At 42.2% G+C, this 22550-nt stretch overlaps 1 protein-coding gene and 1 long non-coding RNA gene across 2 annotated transcripts in view; one reads left to right on the top strand and one right to left on the bottom strand.

Annotated features, from left to right (window-relative positions):
- MINDY4B (MINDY family member 4B) overlaps window positions 1–10611 on the top strand; it is a 36710-nt gene extending 26099 nt beyond the window's left edge. Inside the window, exons 11-12 of the mRNA XM_077765917.1 lie at window positions 7782–7962; window positions 10445–10611. Coding sequence (XP_077622043.1) covers window positions 7782–7962; window positions 10445–10611 — 348 coding nt within the window. The remainder of the gene's footprint in view (window positions 1–7781; window positions 7963–10444) is intronic.
- Window positions 1–22550, bottom strand: part of LOC144233110 (uncharacterized) — a 126999-nt gene that overhangs the window by 60562 nt on the left and 43887 nt on the right. The window lies entirely within an intron of this gene.

The raw sequence follows: 22550 nt of genomic DNA, 5'->3' as shown, positions 1-22550 counted from the left end.
ATTTTTTTTCTCAACAGAATTAAATGGAAGGTACAGAAATTTCCCATATGCTCCCCGCCCCCACACATGGATAGCCTCCCCCAGTGTCAACATCCCTCACCAGAACGGCATATTTGTTACAACGGGTGAGCCTACACTGACACATCATAATTATCCAAAATCGACAGGTTACATTACATTACAATCTTGGTGTTGTCCAATGTATGGATTTGGACAAGTGTATAATGACATGTGTCCACCGTTATAGCATGATACAGAGCAGTTTCCTGCCCTTAAAAATTCTTCATGCTCCAACTAGTCATCCCTCCTTCCCCCAGCCCCTAACAATAACTGATCTTTTTACTGTGTCTACAGTTCTACCTTTTCCAGAAAGTCATATGGTTGGAATCATACAGTATGTAGCCTTTTCAGATTGGCTTCTTTCATGTAACAATATATAAGTTTAAGGTTCTTCCATGTCTTTTCACGCCTCAATTGCTCATTTCTTCATAGTGCTGGATAGTATTCTGCCGGAAGACTAAATAATATTTCATTGACTGATAATATTCCATTGATGTGCCACAGTTTATTTATTCATTCACCTACAAAAGACATGTTGGTTGCTTCCAAGTTTTGGCAATTATGGATAAAGCTGCTGTAAACATCCATGTGCAGGTTTTTATGTGGACCTAAGTTTTCAACATCTTTAGATAGATACTAGGGAGCTTAATTGCTGGATATAGGATACGAGTGTTTAGTTTGGGGGGCACCTGGGTGGCTCAGTCAGTTAAGCATCTGATTCTTGATTTTGGCTCAGGTCATGATCCCACGGTTCATGGGTTCCGGCCCCATACCAGGCTCTGTGCTGACAGCATGGAGCCTGCTTGGAATTCTCTCCTCCACCCTCTCTGTCCCTCCCCTGCTCACACTTGTGTGTGCATGCACGCGCATGCTTTCTCTCTCAAAATGAATAAACTTAAAAAAGTAAAAGAGTGTTTAGCTTTGTAAGAAACTGGCAAACTGTCTTCCAAAGTAGACATTCTTGTGTTCCCACCAGCAGTGAGTGAGTCCTTGCTGCCCCACATCCTCTCCAGCCTTTGGTGCTGCCAGTGTTCTGGGTTTAGGCCATTCTCATAGATGTGTAGTCATATTTCACTGTTGTTTCCATTTTCATTTCCCTGTCATTGCCGTCTGTATATTTTGTTTGGTGAAGTGTCTGTTAAACTCTTTGGCCCACTTGGAGGGCTTTTCAAACTACCACTGCCCAGGTCATCCCCCCAAACAGTATCAGGGTCCTGTGTATAGGAGCCGTGTAGACACACAGGGCCCACATTCAGAAGGCCTTGCCCTTGGTTGAATGCTTTGCTGTCGCCACCTTAAAATCAGTAATTTTTGAAGAAGGGTCCCTGTGTTTTCATTTTGTACAGGGCCACAATCGCATAACCAGTCCTAGCCAATGACCTTGCTCTGTTTGGTTGAGAGAGGATCTGAGCACTGGAATTTTTAAAGCCCACAAGTGATTCTGATGTGCAGCCGGGTTTAGAGACCTCTGTTCTAGAGCAGGGTGGCAAAGCCTCCACACTGACATTTTAGACCGGATAATTTCTTTGTGGCGGGGGCTGGCCTGTGCATTATGGGCGGTCTAGCAGCGTCCCTGGCCTGTGCCTACTGGATGCCAGTAGCTCTGCCCTTCAATGTGACAACCAAAAAGGTCTCCAGACATTGCCCAATATTCTCTGGGGGAAGAAATTGCCCTGGTTNGGGGGGGATCTCATTAGACTTGACTGATTAAATCCATGTGTATAGACTTGGAAAACTAGCTCTTGCAAAGAGTGTCTTCTTTCAATTGGTATCAGAAAGGTTGACAGGTTTCTCCTCCTTTAAACATCTGCAAGGCTTCGGGGACACATCTCAGACCTTATCTTAAATTAAAATTAAATGGATGTTTGCTAAATAGCTGCTCAGTTGCTCTGAGAAAAGGGACTATATCAAAAAGTATGCCACAAAAAGACAGAGAGAACGAGAGAAAGAGAGTGTGTGCCTCAGAGCGAAGAATTTACAGAGATCCAGCACTGCCTACCATTTTCTCTGGATCCTATTTCTTTCTATACAAGTTGGCTCAGCTGCTAAATCATGCTCTAAAGAAAATTACCTGCAGAGCCTAAAATATCCTCCAATAATAAAGTGGATGTTTGCAGAGGCCTAAAGTAAGTCAAAAGGCCAAGGCTGAAGGTAAAAAATAAAGAGTTTTCCTGCTGAGAAGAGGGCAAAATGTACCAACAACACAGGACCACCATCCAAATGTTTGCTCACAAACTGGAAATCAGGGCAAAGCAGAGGAACTGCGCAGGTTAGCTTTAAAATCTACATAGGAATCAAATCGACAGTGCTTCTATCTTTTTGAAAGTGACTCATGTGACTTTTCATCCTTCCTTCTTGGACTCAGTGTTCTCTCTCCAGGGAGACTCCTATGATCCTGCCCTCCGTGAAAATTGCCTGCAAATGTGCCCTAATGGCTTGAAACCCTGAGGATGTTTATTATGTTGTCTCTGTCATGCACTTGGAGTTTGGGTTCAGAACAAATGTATTAAAGAGCAAATCCTGCCTGGTAGTTACTTTTCTTACTTGAACTGCTGAGATATATGACTTTATTAGATATATACACATATGTATACAAAGTTTTTTGAATCAGAAGGCGCTTTTTTAAAATTCTTTCTATATCAGCTCATTATTTGGGGATAAAAGCAATCCATAACTCATCATATTATTAAAACAATTATATATATATACACATGTCTACAGCCTCTTGTATAGAGCACACACTAGGCACTAGGCTCTTTCTGAGCCACTGCAATGATACCTTTTTTCATTTAATCCTCACTACTCCTCAAAGGTATAAGTGTTAGTTTTAGTCCAGTGTCTGTAGTTTGACCATTCATTTTAAATAGAAAATCTGGGCTGAGAAAGGCATAGGAACTTGCCCACGGCCACTTGCTGGGTGTCAGGGCCGGTGTCAGGATGCCAGAGCTATCTTCCTCAAAGCCCACACTCTGCGTGCTGGGTCATGCTACCTCTCGTTATCATCTTCTCTCGTCTTCTGATAGAGTGATAAGTACAAAATGCCAGTTATTAGAATTATATTCTATCACAAGTGCTTTTGTAATCTATTGTATCTACACAGGCTGTAGATTTAGGTGTACGATATCACCTGTAATGTCTATCATGGGTACACTGATGTCAGCCTCTAACATTTAGATGGTGGCAAAACCACAGACAGGGTTTAGAAGGCAGGACTCAACAAGCTAGAGCTTTTTACATTGACTTCTAGGTTCAAGCACTTATTTAGGTTGATTGTGCGCTACATGTACATAGGGCACAGTCTGAAAAGTATCTGCTCCCTTTCACCTGCTGGTTTGGAGGACCAAGTCTGTCAAGCATACATCCCAAAGGACAAGCTCGGCGGAACTCAGAGACGTGCTAACCAAAGGACCCCACGTAACTGCCGTGTAACCAGGAGTCTAATAGTTCAGAGTCTTCTGTCATAGACCTGAACAAAAGTCTGCTCAAGAAAGAACTAGCTGTGGTTCTAGAACAGTGCTCTCTGTATCACTGGCTTGATGACCCCCATAGCCACTCGCCTTCTTTCTGCTCTGAGTAGGGTCACTCTTCCACAGAGGATTCATGAACGTGCCAACTGGGTACATCAGCACTTTATGGGCATTTAGGGGCTCCTGCCTAGGCTGTGTGCTGCCTATCAGCAGATTGTATGTATTTACTCATCATGAAAATCTACTGTAAGAAAGGTTTCCGAGTTCAAAAGAAAACCAGCATGCTAACAGATTGTGCTGTCCGGGTGAAGCCCATCCTGTAAATGCTGTGTCTATCTTCCTAAAGTAAATCTCTTCTTACTCTGGGAAATTGCAGAGACTGCAAAAACACACGTCTTTCAGTCCCAATGTCACAGCCCAGTGGGTGAGATTAAAAAAAAAACAAACCAAAAAGAACGGAGTTCTCATTAGATGACATGGCAAGGCCCTCCCAGAGCCCACCAGACTGACAGTTCCCGCGGAAGGCAGCCAGCTACCTACAAGATGAGGCACTATTTTGAAGCCTCCCGTCACTTTTCTATTTGAAGGTACAGGTTTGAGTGTGAGGTTCCAATACCTAAGTGAGAACATAAAGCAGTTTGAGTCTAACACCATCTGGAAAGCCTTAGGAGGTTCGCATTATCTTCGCACCTGCCACGGAGAAGAAAAATCAACTCTGATTTTTAGAAGGGACTGAAGCCATTTAGGTCTTGCTGGAATTACTCCCCCTGGCAGCCCTGGCAGAGCGCACCACCATCCCAGCCGTCGCCTCTTTCCTCTTGAAATTTCCCTTTAAAGGGACTGGTAGGAAGAAATCTAACTGCGAAAGTACCACGTGAAGCTCCGCCCACCACGTGAAGTTCCGCCCACCATACGAAGCTCCACCCATGGCCCTCTGGCACAAATTTGCTGAGGGGGCACCCTGCAAACACGACAACATCCCTGCAAGCTCGCTGAGGGAAGTTACATCAACTTTGTGTTCCAGGTGCAGAGATGAGCGCCAGACCACTCACAGTTATACACACGAATCTTCACCACGTATCAGGGCAGAAAGCACAAATTTCCAACACCCTCCTCCCATTCCAATTACCAGACTGGACCCTTGGGACTCCCAATACCAAGCTCATTATGCAAAGGCACACTGTAAGCACTATTGTTCTAGATGGCATAAAAAAAGAATTACATGGACTCAATCCTTGCACTGTAGTGTTTGGAATGTGTCCATCCTTCGTCCTGTCCTTGTAATTTTACACTGGCTTAAATGATACATGTTAGGAAAGGCTTCATTGCTGCATGTAATGCTAAACTCACTGGGCTTATTATACAATGAGTGAACTTAAGGAGTAAGGTATTTTATTTATAGCACTACTGTATCACAAGTTAATTTCCTTTTTACCATAGCAACATGAGGCAACGTGCACAAATTCTGCATTTGGGGAATCTCACCAATAAAACATATTTAGAATGCTGCTTTGGAGGGTAGGGATTAGCTGATAAACTGTCTAACCAAAATACAAATTCTTAACTGAAAGTTCCAGTCAAACACATGATGTGGTGTGCTAGGAAAAGAAGGGCCTAGGGGCACCTGGGTGGCTCAATCGGTTGAGCGTCTGACTTCGGCTCAGGTCATGATCTCACAGTTGGTGGGTTCGAGCTCTGACATGGGGCTCTGTGCTGATAGCTCGGAGCCTGGAGCCTGCTTTGGATTCTGTGTCTCCCTTTCTCTCTGCCCCTTTTCAGCTCATGCTCTCTCTTTCTCTCAAAAATAAATAAGCTTTAAAAAAAGAAAAGAAGGTGATATAATATTTGGCTGGATTCAATCAGGAGGTGCTTTGTTTTGTTTTTGCAGGACTCACCTTTTTTTTGAAGTTTATATATTCACTTTGAGGGGAAGGGGGTAGCAGAGAGAGAGGGAAAAGGAGAATACCAAGCAGGCTCTGCACGGTCAGAGCAGAACCCAGTGCAGGCCTCAAACTCACAGAATGTGAGATCATGACCTAGGATCAGATCAAGAGTTAAGACACTTAACTGACTGAGCCACCCAGGCGCCCCTACAGGACTCATTTTAAACCAGGTGTGTTCTCAGCTGTAATCTTAAGGCTTGCCTCTTAGGGTTAATGCCCACACTGCCTCGACAGTCATGCATGGCATTTTCCTTTTCACCAGAATCTCTCACGGCAAGTGAGGCCTCTGCTTGCTCAGTGTGGAGTCTCTGTATGGTTACTTTGGGGGCTGGAGACTGTTATATTTATAACTACCTCATTTTCCTCCTACTCTAATAAAATCTTGAGTAGCTTTGAGTTCAGAAAAGAAAACGGTTGCACTGTTGCATAAAGTAACAGTAGTGTGCTGTCAGCATTTGCTGAGTGTCACCTGAGTGCCCGGTGACTTTTGCCTACAAAACTTACAATACTGGAGTTACAAAAACTCTAATATCTATCATACATGTCTATATTCTATTACCTCCGCCTAGATACAATTTACAGGAACTTTCACTGGGTGAAAATCAGCCACAATCCAATTCTTTTGACTTTCAAAATAAGTGACATTTTATTCTAAATAGTTCTCAATTTCCCAATTAGTTTATTCAAGTTTTTCAACCTTAATACTTCCATGTCCTGCAGATCATACTTTGATTCCATACAACCTGAGTACCTAAAGGACCAGGCAAGAAGCCCTAAGAAAGAAACTGCTTCTTTCACAACTAATGAATGGTTACAATGTTATTTGCAACTTGTGGGTGGATTCTTGGAACATAAACACATTCGGCTGCTTCAATGGCACATCCTCTGTGTTTTATTTCCAATGTAGCCAGTGAGCGACTTGCCCATTTGATATGTGAGATGCTCATATTACACTCAGCCCAGAGGGGCTAATTCTATGAGAGTAGATAAGCAAATCCGGCACCTACAATGACCATGTCCAAAATGGGGTGCTAGGTTTGCAACCCTTTTTAACATCATTAACTAAAACTGAGCTCGTGTCTTTCAAACACAGTAACATAATTTTTCTATGGTAGCTAAAAGGGAAAATCTTAAAGACAAAGCATCTCTGATTCACCCACTCACCCACAACTGAAGAATTTAAACTAAAGCAAAATGAAGAGATCTGAATAGAACTATTGAGAAATCAAAATGTCAAGTTATTAGCCTTTAATACTTGGGTTTACGAAACGTGATAATTTTCCAAAGCTGGGTTTTCCATAAAACAGATTCTGTTCCTGAACACACACTCAAAGGACTGAGAAGGAAAGAAACAGAATTGGATCCTTCCATTATGGGAAGACACACAAGGCTGAAGGTCCATAGCTTTCCCTGGCATCTGATGAAAATGATGTGTCTTTTTTTCCATGTAGCTCAGGCTTATTTCTCTAAGTAGAAAAAAAGCTTTTAACGTTAATGAATTTTAATGGCAATCTTTAAAAAAATATGTGCTTTCTTGCCTCTTTATATAAAATGGTTGATATCGTCAATAGAGATGCACTATAACATCACGCTACCCTCGGGGGGTGGGGGGTTATGCCTGTCAGAGTAGTACTTTTGTCCATTTAATTCACTAGCTGCCGAACTGACAGTTGCCTGGAAAAACTAGATAAACTAGTTAAAAGAGTACATTTAATATTATTATTGTGATGCTAAACTAGCATATTCAGCTCTAAGTATATCTTCACATTTGAAGATATTCACATGTTATTCATATTTGTATATATAAATGAGTGTGTGTGTGTATTCCCCTCACTTCCCTGAAGCTCCTTCCTATATTCAAAATATTCTATTTTTCTATATGCTAAATATTTTCTTTTTCCTATATTCTAAATGGTTAGTGTTTCCAAAAGTCTGACCACCTGCTAAATGAAATATCGTCCTATCTGGGGCATTGGAGCAGATGCACCAGTCAATGCCAAAGACAGATTGAAGGCCCCTTATCCCACCCAGACACTTATAATTCAGTTTATGTGTTCCCGATTTAACTTCAAAACCAAACTGAGGCGGTTCTGTGTCCTCCAGGAGGCCACCCAAAACTGCGGGGTGACCGCCCCACCACACCATTCATACATGTAAATTCGTTCCTGAGGAAGCCTTCACTTCAAGCCATACTGCACGCAGAGTGCCCTGCGCAAAGCCTCGGAGCTTTCTTGATCAAGATGATGGATCAGCATCTGCCGCGATGTGACAAAATCTATATATTCATCCGCATTCCCCTCTTCCCTTGCAGGTGGGCAGCAGACTAAAGACTCCCAAATTACCTATTTGGCTATGCAACATCAATGGAAATTACAGTGTCCTTTTTAGCACCAACAGGCAGCTCTTATCAGATTGGAAAGTGGAGCGTCGCTTTGATCTGTATTTTTACAGCGGCCAGCCCCCACAGAACACGCCTGTGCATCTTACAGTAGGTGAGCCTGTCAGACTCCAAGTGCCGAGTGCTTAGTGCGCTCAGAAAGACGCGGCCGCCAATGCTTCCCGGCTGTGCAGATACTCACAATGGCTTTGCACAAAAACGTTTAGGCTTGATTTCCGAAGTGAAACCTATGCATGAGTCCCACAGGCCTCAACCCAAGCTCTGCAACCTGGGAATTCTAAAGCTGCTGTAGAAGAGCCTGGGGGTTAGACAAAGCACAGAGGAACAAATCAGTTTTAGGTGAGAGAAAAAAACAAAAAGGGAAGAACCAAATTTCCAAAAGGCCCTTTCTAGGAACTTTTGTCTGTGAGCCTAAGGCATTTAATACCTGAGGAAAGAACTGGAAAACCAGAGGGATTGGGGCAGAGGGTGTGTTCCATTTGGTCAATTCTGTCCTACAACGGATCGGATGATATCTAGGGTCCGAAGTAAGTTTCTGCTGAGGTTAGTTCAGAAAGCATATTTGGGGCTCTACGAAGTGCCAGGCATGTGACAGACACTAGGAGAGCAACAGTAACTAAGGCACAGCCCCTGTAGAACTTGAGGTTCCACGCCAGTGGAAGAAAGAAGCAGACAACCACACAGGTCATTTCATTCCAATTACAGCCATTCCTTTAAACTTTTAAGGAGGGGCGCCTGGGTGGCTCAGTCAGTTAAGCATCTGACTTCAGCTCAGGTCATAATCTCACGGTTCATGAGTTTGAGCCCCGAGTTGGGCTCTGTGCTGATGGCTCAGAGCCTGGAGCCTGCTTCAGATTCTGTGTCTCTTTCTCTCTCTCTCTCTTCCCTCCCCTGCTCACATTCTATATCTCTCTCTCAAAAATAAACATTAAAAAATTTTTTTAACTCCTAAGGAAAAAGACGACATTTAATGTCTTTAAGCATTGGCCCTTTGGACAAAGAAATAAACAGGCTAAGACTGGAAGTCTGCACTGGGCACCTTGGTTTTACTGGTGGCGGCTTGTTGGTTTGATGTTGGACTCTTGGCATTTAGCATCATAGGCGTGGCATTAAGCAACTTTTCATTATGGTGAAATCTGGAAAGGTATCTTAGTGAATGTTTTATCTGTACAGCTCCTAATTATGTAATTATGAGAAATATATACTAGCCCACTTAATTTAGGGAGACACTGACAATACATTCCTTAAAATATATTATCATTTTGGGGTGCCTGGGTGGCTCATTCTATTAGGCACCCAAGTCTTTATCTCAGCTCAGGTCTTGATCTCAGGGTCATAAGTTCAAGCTCCACATTGGGCTCCACGCTGGGTATGGAGCCTACTAAAAAAAATGTTTATTAAAAAAATATATACGTATTTATTTATTTTTGAGAGAGAGAGAGAGAGAGAGCAGGGAAGGGGCACGGAGAAAGGGAGAGAGAGAATCCCTAACAGGCTACTGTTAGTGCAGAGCTTGACATGGGGCTTAAACTTGTGGACCATGAGATCATGATCTGAGCCAAAATCAAGAGTCAGACATTTAACTGACTGAGCCACCCAGGTGGCCCTCAAAAAATATTTTTAAATATATATTTATATTTAAAAATATATATCATGAAACCTTGGTTTGTGAGCATAATTCATTCTGGAAACAGGCTTGTAATCCAAACCACCTGCACATCAAAGAGAATTTCAGGAACCACTGGCTCAGTTGTGACCATATGACGTTCAGCATCACGTACTACTCCTATTGCAAAATATCACTCACTTATCAAGTTAAAATTTATTAGAAATGTTTGCTCATCTTGCACAACAATCGCAGAATAAGTTACTCCCAATCCAAGATTTTACTGTATACTATTGTTTCTACTTTACTCTCTACTTTGAGGAAAGCATTATTTTTGTATCAACTCACATGCATCACAAGCATTCTCATCTGGGCACTGTTTTGGAAGCTTTACAGGTAATCCCATTTTGTTCCCCCAAATGTCATATGAGGTAGATACTAGGATATCTATTTTCACATAGAAGAAACCGAGGCCGCCAATAAATACTCAGTGAATAAATGAGGCTGCGAGATGTCCAGTACCTTCTCAAATGTCATATAGACAAAGCTGGCCCTTGAGCCCACTTCTTGACTACCTCACTATACTACCCCACCCTTCACCTAAAAATGTAAATGTATTCTTAGAAGCACTGAGAAGTGAGGGGCCCTCCTTTTCCTGGTTTTCCTGACAACATGCTGTGACCTCCATCTGGCTCTATGGGTCACCTCATGGTGCTGGAATGTACATCACATGACTTATCAATATTCATGTTCCAAAATAACACAACCACCCATGTTACCAGGCATGTTGTTTGCTATGGGGCATTTTTACATGCCATCTACTGGGCTCCCCCTTGGTTCAGCCAGTTGTAGGAACACAGCTTCCTAATAAGCCCATTCCTGTCCTCCCATCCCATTTTCCTTCCTTCCTGGCTTCCTCTGGAATGGTGTGGAGAGGCTACGGCCTAAATGCCGGCTGTTTCTCACCCAGATACTCATTCCCATCACTGGGAAAGAAACCAACATGAAGATGGACACGTAGCAGGAAGACGGTTTTCTCCAGTGGAGATGGTAATCAGAACCAAGTGGAGAGAAGCCACCATCAACTGGAATGGAACCATTTCCTTTTTCTCAAGAGAAAGCCAATATGTGCGATGATGTCTGAGGTGTCAGAGCTGTGGCATACAGCATACGGGGGAAGACCATTGCCTTCTACGGTCCTCGTTCATGGGACCCCACGGAAGAAGCCCATCAGCAACTTTTTCTCTCTTTTTTTCTTGTTTTGTGTCTCTATTAAATCCTCTGCGGGTGCTGTCAGTGCTACAGAACCACAGGGTCTGTGAGGTGTCTTCTCCACACTTGCATAGACGAGCTCCTTCATTTTCTTCAATAGACCAAATGAAGTGTCTTTCCTCCATGTTATTTTCAAACCAGCCTTTTCTTGGTGTGATTCTCCCTGAGGGCTATGGAAGCAGGCAGCTAGCTTTCATTTGTGGATGAAGTCATCAGTAGTGCATCATCAGGTTTTTAGTTATGGCAAGAACTCAAGCCTTACCAAAGACTTCCTGGTATGGACAGCATTCCTTTCCAAGGTTACATTTCACATGCCCACATTAGCAAGTCCTGGTCATTAAAATAGTAAATGGGATTTTTCGGGCTTGAAGTGAGGCCTATTCCTGGTAGTCTGACAGCTACAGCAGTTGACTTACTGGTTCAAGCAGTCAAGTCAAACACACAGAAGGAGACATTCTTTTTTACCAATGCTATGCTTGTTTCTTTTCTTTAAAAGCTAAATATAAATACATAGACAGACAAATAGACAAACTGAGAAAGGAGCCTTATTCCTAGATAAAATATAATTATATATAAAAATAGAATCTTTTCTTATATCATCGTTAGAAGGGGAAAACAATCCTTTTTAGAATATGATCTTTCTCTGTCCTGTTGAATGCCTGCACTTTTTCTGAAGAATTACACAGAAGAAGATACATATACTTTCTAAAGAAAAAAATACATGGGAACCATCTAGACTTTTTTCCTACCCACCCCACTGGCCTGCCAGTTCAGACTTAGGGCTCTGTATTCACAAGCCAAAGGTTAGATTGCTAAGAACAAGTTTTTCCACCCATTGTCCAAGTTAATTTGTGAAATGCACTTTCATTTGGCTCTACAAATAATGTTTTAACTCAAGGAACATGTAGAAAATGAAACTTCAATTTGAATAATAAATTATGTCAAAAAAGAAAGCCAATTTGGCTTGGATTGCTGATTATGGTATATCTATTACACTGTTGTGCTCATGTGGAATTTTAAACACATTGGATAAATACATGTGTTTTAGACCCTTGTTTTATTTGGTCTTAGCCTTAGCAATATTGCACCTTTCCTGAGGTACAGGCCTGGTTTGTTTTCGGTTTTTGTTTTTTTTTTGCTTTATGGATTCTGAGTTATTTCTAACCAAGTGTCCCTCTTGGAGTGGACTGCTAGAAAGCTTAGAGACAAATGGGACACAACACCGAGTGCCTCCGTGAGAAAGCTCCTAGCCACACGTAAGAGATTTCACTATAAGTGTCTCTAACAATAAGGACATTCTTTCCTAACAAGAACGGTCCAGCCAGGGATCTATGACTCCATCTTCTAGGACTGAGAACGGGACCCTTGTTACCAGAACAGTCAGGTCTCTGTAGAAGGAAGAAGGGCGAGAGGATGGTTGTGTAGACAGCCGGTAGCCCTCCCTGGTATCAGTCCTTACAAAAGGCATTTTTTAATTGACCTCATTTCTGAGTCTATTTTCGGTCCCTATCCTATTTTTCCTTTGCATTTTTAATGTATTTATAATTTGTGTTATTTTGATGTGTTGTGATCTGTCTTAAATTATTCCTGGAACAAATCTATAAATAAGTAAAATAAGAGAGGAAAGATTAAGAACCTATGTTTTGTATACAAAAGTATAATAATTTTGATGTACAAAGGTATTAATCACTTTGCATGTCAATGCTGGAAAATGAGTTTTTACTTTGTCTCATGAACAGGGCACCCGGAAGTTTTTTTTTAAGGTGGGGAAAAAAATGTTATTTAGAAGGAGCTGGAAATGTTCTGGGATAATCAGTTAACCTTTGAACTTTCTGTGTCTTGAGATAAGTGACTTTAATTGTCCTAGAAACTTCTTAAACATACAGGAAAAAGGCTATTTGCTTGAAGACAGAGATAATTTTTCTGAGTAGTTACCTAAATTGACTGTACCTATAGTGGAACCATGACCTTGAGATGACAAATACCTTTTTTTAACCCTCAATATTGACCTGGACTGGTATGTCCCTCAAAATTAGTGTTCGTTCTGAGAGAAGATGTTTGTACGATTTTTTTCAAGTACCTGTTCACCAGCATCACAAGACCAGGTGGGAACCGGCCGGAGGGCAGGCAGGAAGGATCCCTTCACTCACACCGGCTGCATGTGCCACTGCTGTCGCCGGCTCTGTGCAGCCTTCAGCCACGCCTGGACCTGATCTTATTTACAAGTGACACAAACTACAGATGCATACTGTTGACTGCTGTCATTGCCTTTTCAGGGCCTTAGAGCCACAGCCGTTTGTTCATTCATCCAGGGAACTGCGTCTCCTAGGTGCCAGGCACTCTGCTGGGGGCTAGAGAAATACGGTGAGCACCATCAGCCTGTGGCCCTCTTCTCTCATGGCACTCAGGCTCTTCTGAGGAGGTGGCATTAATCAGAACGCCACTTTCATGAATGTCATCGTGAAAACTGAGATAACTGTTCAGAGTGAAGGGATTTCTGATGTTCAGAGGAAAGGGATTCTAATATCTTAGAATGAAGGCCTGGAAGTTCAGGGAAAGGCTTCTCTGAGAGCAGATGGTTAAGCTGAGTTAGAAAGCTAAGGAGAAGTGTAGAGGGATGAGCAGGGGCAGATCCCTGTGGTGAATGTGCTTGAGGAACAGAGAAGGCAATGGGGCTTTGGCATAGGGAGCAAGGTGTTGAGTGGCTGGGAAGAAGCCGGGGGGGGGGGGGGGGGGGGNNNNAGGTTCTGCCACAGGGCGTTGCAGACTGAGGCAGGGGAAACCTTGGCAGGTTTTAAATGACTTGGTTAAGGGGCACCTGGGTGACTCAGTCAGTTGAGCGTCTGACTTCATCTCAGGTCATGATCTCACAGTTCATGGGTTTGAGTCCCGTGTCGGACTCTGTGCAGACAGCTCAGAGCCTGGAGTCTGCTTAGGATTCTGTGTCTCCCTCTCTCTCTGCCCCTCCCCTGTTCTTACTCTGTCTCTCGCTGTCTCTCAATAATAAATAAATGTTAAAAAAATTTTTTAATGGCCTGGTTAAGATTTGCATTTAAAAAAAAAAATGCCACAGTGTGGAGAATGGGCAGGAAAGAGCCTGGAGTGGATGCAGAGACCAGTTAGGAAGCTATAGCCATGCTATTGGCAGGAGATGACCAGGAAGAGCAGTGGCAATCAAAGGAGACCAAAGTGGGTCACTGGGGAGATACCTACCAGTATAACAGACAAGGCTAAGAGATTAACTGTAGAGGTAGGCAGAGGAGGAGGGACAGGGAGGACTCAGGAATGACTTCAAGTTTCTGATTTGAAGACTGGAAGGTTTTGCCTCCACTGCACATAGAAACACTAAAAGAATGGCAGGTTTGGAGAAGAGGAAGTCCCAAATTCAGTCTTGGATGGAACATTCACATGGAGAGGTAGAACAGTGGGTTAGAAATAAGGACCTGGAATTTAGGAGCAGAGGCTTGAGCCAGAGAAACATATCTGTGAGTCACTGATGGGAAGTAGCATGAGGGTCTGGAATAAACACACCTAAGGAGAATATGAACCGGGAAGCTGGCTGGCCCTAAAACTGAGCGAATTCCAGGGTCAGTAGTCAAGTAACATATGATGAGCCTGGGAAGGAGCCAGGGAAGGAGCAGACACGTATAAGAGGTGGCCGTCAGGTGATATCTAAATAAAAGGTATTTCAGTCAATGACTCTTGACATTAAAGTTAACCAGAGGGGGTCAAGGTTGAATAAATCTGGACAGTTATTTTCAGGACAGCCAGTTTAGCTTTAATTCTATGGAATGTACTTATTTTTTTTAAATATAGTTTATCATCAAGTTGGTTTCCATATAACATCCAGTGCTCATCCCAACAAGTGTCCTCCTCAATTCTCATCACCCATTTTCCCCTCTCCCCCACCTTCCCTCAACCCTCAGTTTGTTCTCAGTATTTAAGAGTCTCTTATGGTTTGCCTCCCTCCCTCTCTGTACCTATTTTTCCCTCTTCCCCTCCCCCATGGTCTCCTGATCCACATATGAGTGAAAACATAAGGCATCTCTCTTCCTCTGCCTGACTGACTCTGGAATGTACTTATATCCCATCGCTTTCCAAGAAGGACTTGGGGTGGCTGATAACTGGTAAGCCTCTTTAGAGAACTTTATGTCTTCTCTAGGTTACTGAACCCAATGAGAAAACTTCTCACTACTGCCCACAAGGTGGTGCTATGAGAGTGATTTTTTTTCAATCTCATTATCAACTCTAATTATCAAGTGAACGTTGGCAATTCAGTCACACACATCAAAGTGCTGTAAATAATTATAAAATGGATATAAGGGGTATTTCGTCTTTCATGGATACTTGGAACTGTTGTCTCTAAGCATGATGGGTAGAAGTGCTCGAACCTAGGAGTCTTCTTCTTCTTCCCCACCAATAGGGGCAGCAAGAACTATAAATGTTAACTTCAGGGACACCTGGGTGGCTCAGCTGGCGTCCAACTCTTGATTTTGGCCCAAGTCATCATCTCACAGTTTGTGAGTTCGAGCCCTGTATGGCGCTCCACACTGACAGTGTAGAGCCTATTTGGGATTATTTCTCTCCCCTCTCTCTGCCTGCCCAGCCCCACTCCTGCTTTCTCTCTCTCTCTCAAAATATATAAATAAACTCAAAAAAAAAAAAACACTAACTGTTAACTTCAAAATAGCTCCACATGCACCACCACCTTCCTGGTGCAGGTACCACTTGCTCTCCCCTGGACTTTTAAATCGCCATCTGAGGGGCACCAGGGTGGCTCAGTTGGTTAAGTGTGAGACTCTTGATCTTGGCTCAGGTTGTGATCTAGCAGTTGTGGGACTGAGGCCTGCATCTAGCTCTGCACCAAGCATGGAGCCTGCTTGTCATTCTCTCTCTGCCTCTGCCTCTACCCTGTTTATTTAGTCTCTCTCTCAACAATAAATAAAAGTAACCATTAAAAAAAATAGCCATCCAAGCTCTCTCCTATCCCCTTCTGGTTCTTTTTCTTTCTTCCTTTTAAAGTTTATTTATTAGAGAGTGAGAGAGAGAAAGTGCCCACAGATGTGCGTGAGTGTGGGTGGGGCAGAGGGAGAGAGAGAGAAAATTCCATGCCGGCTCTGTGCTGTCAGTGTGGAGCCTGAAGTGGGGCTTGATTCCACACACCGTGAAATCATGCCCTGAGCTCAAATCAAGAATCAGTGGCTCAAAGGATGGAGCCACCCAGGTTCCCCTAGTTTTTTTTCAACACAGTAATCAGTTCTCTTTTTAAAATTTGAATCTGATCATATGGTAGTAACTCATATTATAGTCATTTTTATGTACTTAGGACAAAATGTCAGAATCTTAACATGATCTACAAGAGCTTGTGGGATTTAGCTCCTGATTCATCTCGTGCCTCTCCTTCTCATCATCGTAATCCACCCAAGCCAAGCTCATCCCCACTTCAGGGGCTTTGGATATACTGTTCCCTCTGCCCACAATGTTCTTCACTCTTGTTCTTCAGATCTCTGCTGAAAGCCACTGCTTCAGAGGTGGTTTGATGCCATCCCCCTGCTAATAGGTCTCCCTGGTCCGTTTCTCTTAGCACCTTGTTCTTCTTCTCTATATCATGAGCCATGATTGACAGTGATGTACTTATTTATAAGCTTATATGTTAAATGCCTAGCTACCCACTGGACAAGTGGATCTCAAGCTTTTTGGTCTCAGCACCCTTCTATGCTTTAAAAATTTATCCATAACACCAAAGAGCTTTTGTTTATCTGAGTTGTAGCTATTAATATTTGTCCTATTAGAAATTAAAACTAAGACATTATTTAAATATTTATCAATCCATTTAAAAAAGCAATAATAAAACTTATTACATATTAACCTAAGAGAGTATGTAATGACAACTATCTTTTCCAAAGTAAAAAATAGTCAAAAGAGTGTCATTATTTTACATTTCTGTAAATCTGTTTAATAGCCAACTTCATAAAAGATGGCTATATCCTCCTATCTGCCTCTGCTTTTAATCTCCTATGATGTTTTTAGGTTAAAATGCATGAAGAAAACCTGTCCTCATGTAGATATTTAGCTGGAAAAGGAAGGAGTCATTTAACAACTTTGTGGCTATTCTCCTTTGATACTACACCAAAACTCTACAAGTGGTCATTTTTGAAAGGTTGGTTGCAGTGTAGAAACTAAAATCATATCACCGAATTCTTCAAACTCTGTTGTATAAAAATCCATCCATGTCTATTGCACTTTAAGTGGATCTTTCCCATGCACTTGTCATTCGGGAAATATTGGTTTGTTGAATTATGAAGATCCTTAAATGGCATATTTTATAATACAATATTTAAAAATCACATTAGTTACTAATGAACTATTGCTATACGAAGCAACATGGATGGAGAGTTCACAAACATAACTTTGAAGGAAAGAAAACCAAACAGGAAATAGTACATGTTACATGGTTCCATTTATATACAGGTTCAGAAACAAACAACACTAATCTATAGTGATAAAGGTCAGGAGAGTAGGTACCTTTAGGGGCAGGGACTAGAAGGAGTTCAAGGGGGTTAGCGGGTTAGTAGTAATGTTATATTTCAAAGTCTGAGTGCTGGTTACACAGCTGCATTCACTTGCAAAATTTTTTCAAAATTATGTGCTTAAATTTGGGCTCTTTTGTATATGTATATTGTAGTTAATGAAAAGATTCTTCCAAAGATAATGTTTAGGACAGACACATGGATCAATGGAATGGAATTATGAGCCCAGAAATGAACCTTAAAATTTATGCTGAAATGAACCCTAAAATTTATGGTCAATTGAGTTTTGACAAATAAGCCAAGAAAGTTCAATGGGGGGAGAGAATGGCCTTTCCAACGAATGCTGGGACAACTGGCTATCCACATGCAAAGATGATTTGGGATGCCTACCTCACACCATATACAGAAATTTAACTCAAAGTAGGTCATAGATTTAAATGTAAAAGCTAAAACTATAATGCTTTTGGAAGAAGGCACAGAAATAAATCTTTGTGATTTTGTATTAGGCAGTGGTATCTTAGATGCAATGCCAAAAACACAAGCAATGAAAGACAAGATTAATAAGTTGGACTTTCTCAAAATTTAAAACTTTTGTGCTTCAAAGGACACCATCAAGGAAGGATAACCCATGAACCGGGAGAAAATATTTGAAATCACATATCTGATATTTTGTATCCAAAAATATACAAAGAACTTGCATAATTCAATAATAAGAAGATAATCCAATTTCAAACATGCAAAGTCACTTGAATAGACATTTCTCCAAAGAGCTACAAATGGCTAAATAAGCACATAAAATGCTTTTCAACATTATTAGGTATTAGAGTTATGACATACTACTTTACACTCGCTAGGATGGCTATAATCAAAAAGACAAGTAGCTGAGGATGCTAAGAAATTGGAACACTCAATCGTTACTGGTGGAAATATAAAATGGCACACTTTGCAAAACAGTTTGGCCGTTTTTCAAAATGTTAAACATAGAGTTACCATACTACTTAGTAGTTCTACCCCTAGGTATATACCTCAGAGACACAAAAACATGTCCACACAAAATACTTGCACACAAATATTTATATCAACATGATTTATAATAGTCAAAAAACCAGAAACAACTTAAAGGTCTATCACCTGATAAATGAATAAACAAAAAAATCATATATCTCTATAATGGAAGATTAATCAGCCATAAAAAGGAATGGCATACATAAATAACTATCATAATTGGCTATAATATAGGGGAATTACAAAAAATATGCTAAATGAAAGAACTTAGTCATAAAAGACCACATATTGTATATTTCCATTTATATAGAATGACTAGAGTAGTCAAATCTCTAGAGGCATAAAGTAGATTAGTGGTTGCCTAGGGGAGGGAAGGGGGAGGTGGCGGGGGGGAAGGAAGAGAGAGTGGGTGGGGAGGGGGGTGGGGAGTGGCTGCTAATGGGTACAAGTTTCCTTTTGGGGGATGATGAAATGTTCTAAAATTAGATTATGGTGATGGTTACACACTGTGCATATACTGGAGAACATTTAAACAGGTGAACTTTACGGAATGTAAGTTATAGGTCAATAAAGCTATTTATAAAAAATAGCTGTTGGGGCACCTGAGTGGCTCAGTCGGTTCAGCATCCGACTTTGGCTCAGGTCAGGATCTCACCGTTTGTGGGTTCGAGCCCTGCGTGGGGCTCTGTGCTAACAGCCAGCTCAAGTTATAGGTCAATAAAGGTATTTCTAAAAAATAGCTGTTGGGGCACCTGAGTGGCTCAGTCGGTTCAGCATCCGACTTTGGCTCAGGTCAGGATCTCACCGTTTGTGGGTTCGAGCCCCGCGTCGGGCTCCGTGCTAACAGCCAGCTCAGAGCCTGGAGCCTGCTTCAGATTCTGTGTCTCCCTCTCTCTCTCTGACCCTCCCCTGGTCACGCTGTCTCTCTCTCTCTCATAAATAAATAAAAACACTTAAAAAAATAGCTGTTTATTTATAAGGGGTACAAAACCATTCTGGTGAAAGGGACCATAGTAAAATAATAAGGACTGATAGATTGGCAGAGACAAAACAGCTCTGCCTCTAATCAACACCTTTTGAAAGGCATTCATGGCTTGTGCGGGAGGGAGGTGGTCAGATTTCATCTCCATCCCCCTTCCCCAACATTAGCAACACAGCTCCCACAAAGAGCCTGGCATTTTGGCCTGTTCCATACCCTGAACTCAGACCCTCTTCAATCTGATCAAGTCCTTTTACCTCTAATTCGCTTTTGCTTTGCATGAGATTATAACCCCACAGGAAGGATGCAACTGGCCCCTTCCTGTCCCTTGGGGGGCACCCTGTGACACCCAAGTTTGCCACACTCTTGCCTCCTCCCCTTAGTGCTTAAATGGCCACCGCCCACATGAGATGTGATGCAGGGAACACACAGGTTGCCTCTGGGCAGCCGCTCCTTGGAGCCACGTTGTGCAAGAACTAATCAGACTTGACCAGGCAGAAACACAGGCGAGCTCTGATGGGCAAAACAAAAGTGGCAGGTGAGCAACCCGCTTGGCTGCTACTTAAAAGATTCACTAACTAAGCAATTTAAAACCACAGGGGAGGGAAGAGGTGTGCAAATGAGCTGGCTGAGTGAAGCAACTGTCACTGTCACTGAACCCAACTGCTACTAGGTGGTCACGGGGCACCGTCAGAATGCACGTGGATGAGGTGTGTGCGCCAGTGCACGCTGAGTCATTTCCTAACCGAATCCAGCTCAGAATAACATCATCAATAGTATACTCCAGAGCCTGAATTGAATAAATTTAATAAAAATGCAGAAAGCTCTGTACCCGGCTGTAATCACTACTTAACATTAGTTATAGCTGCCTGAAGCTATGGGTATGTAAAAATGAAAAGCCAATTTGGAATTTCTTCCATGGAATGAGATTTCCCATTTCGAAACAGAAATGGTACAGCACAGAAAATACTTTGCTCTGGGTCTGGGTCACTATGCCCTGCATACTCGGGTTGAGGCTGCTAGCATTAAGGGAAAGGATGAAATTGTTGGCCAAGAATTTAATAGCTCCGGGGATGTAAGGCACAATGGATCTTCTCGTTCTGCCCTCAGTGAGGCACCCCCTTCCAGGAGCCCCCCAGGAAATTTACATTCCAACCAGCAGGCCACACCTGAGCTGTTTCATCCCCCAGCTGCTTCTCCCTGGAAATCGGCAGAGAGCTTTTTGAGAGTTTTGTTTACATGGAGTCTGCTACGAAGCAAACAGCTCTTAGAACCATAAAATACAGTCCCTTCCATTTTTTCTCTGCTCCCTCTTTTCGCAAACTTCCTCGTGAATCATCTTTTGGCCCGAGAAATAGATGTTATCAGTCCTTTGGTGTTGATAGAAAGGTAGCTTTGGGTGATCTAATCAAACAGTTCCCTCTTTTGATGAAAAGAATGGAGAATGAAGCAGGAGTGACGGTTGATGAGTATGTGGGGGGAGGGGAGGGAGAAGACGAGAAGGAGGGAGATAAGAGGGAGGACAGACAGACCCTCTAGAATGTCTCAAGACAGGCAGATAAGGGGCAGGCTTCCCAGAGAAGACAGAAAACAGTATAGCCTAGTAACTGTGTATGTTTTCTAGAAAACCACAACATACCTGCTTAGTCAGAAAAGCGCTCCCGTTTCTCCACAGAAGGAGGGAGGCAAATCATAATAGACTCTTGAATACAGAGAACAACTGAGGGCTGATGGGGGGAGAGAGGGGAAAGTGGGTGATGGGCATGGAGGAGGGCACTTGTTGGGATGAGCACTGGGTGTGTATGGAAGCCAATTTGACAATAAATTATATTTAAAAAAAAGAAAAGGAAAGCAGACTCCTTGTAATAAGTCTGACTTGTCATTTTGTTTCAGAAGAAACCAGTATTCCCTTCCTCAGCTTCCGTTTTCTCATTTTTAAATGACTATAACCCATAATCTATTTCCAAAACTATTTAAGATAGGAATTCCATGAACTACTTTAAGCTCCTTCAGACAGTAGTGAAACAATCATCAAGGAGAGAAAAAAATGACTCAAACTTTAGTGAAGTTTAATAGTTAAGAATTGAGCTTATTTAAAAAAATTTTTTTTTAAGTGGCTCCACGTTCAAAGTGGGGTTTGAACTCATGACGCTGGGATCAAGAGTCAGATGCTCCACTGACTGAGCCAGCCCGCTGCCCCCCTGACATATATTCTTTAAGTACAATGTGTCAGTAACACTTTAAAGATACAGTACTAAAGAATATAGATAATGTTTCCCAACAATGTTTTAGGTCCGTGCTTTGCTAATTGCTGTCTCTCTCCTCTGCACTCTGCCTCTTCAGCTGTACAGATTTCTTAATTACCAACTTTTAAAAGTGCCCATTTTATTCATGCAAATACCTTGACATAAACTGGATGTTTTTAGAGCATCAATAAACATTCCGAGCGTGACCCAGGAAGGCTGCCTATAAAATGATAGTAACATTGTGGCATCAAACAATGACCAAAAATTAAGTTTGTTATTTGGTTACATCCAGGGGCACCTTGTATGTGCAATTCACAACTATAAGAAACGATTTTCCCCCTAAATGCCATACAACAGAATTTAATGCATGACGGCAGGGAGGTTCAGACTTGTACAAAGCCACTGTCCACATTGACTAAGGCAGCCTTTCCGCAGACACTCCTACACCTGAATATTCTGTCACCTACCCAGGCCACCTCCACCTGAGCCCCACAGCATCTGGGGAGCCTCTAACTTCCAGCAACCAGGTACCCACTGTGACCTTTTATTAGGTCAAATCCCATCCTCTGTTTTAACAGAGGAGATTCACACTCAAACAAGTCTCACACTACCACTGCCGACTACTTTAGATGCTTCTTTAATATTTGATTTAAATCTCCACTTGAGGGGCACCCAGGTGGCTCAGTCGACTGAGCATCCAACTTCGGCTCAGGTGGTGATCTTGCAGTTCGTGAGTTTGAGCCCTGCATCCGGCTCACTGCTGTCAGCGTGGAGCCCACTTGGAATCCTCTGTCACCCCCCTCTCTCTGCACCACCCCCACTTGCAGTCTCTCAAAAATAAACAAATATTTTCTAAAAACGTCCCACTTGAACATAGCTTCAGTATCTAATACTGTACTGGCAATGTCATTTACATAGCAAGAGAAAGAAATGACAAATTTCCAGACCGACTCACCTCTGTCGCTATATGTTTTAGCTCATGATCAAAATAATATTTAAAAGATTGCATTTAAATAGCACGTTAGCTTTACAACATGCTTTCCC

The sequence above is a fragment of the Crocuta crocuta genome, unplaced genomic scaffold (assembly GCF_008692635.1).
Source record: "Crocuta crocuta isolate KB4526 unplaced genomic scaffold, BGI_CrCroc_1.0 scaffold54, whole genome shotgun sequence".
Taxonomy (NCBI): Eukaryota; Metazoa; Chordata; class Mammalia; order Carnivora; family Hyaenidae; genus Crocuta; species Crocuta crocuta.
The sequence above is the reverse complement of the archived record's forward strand: the minus strand, read 5'-3'. Positions and strand labels throughout refer to the sequence as shown.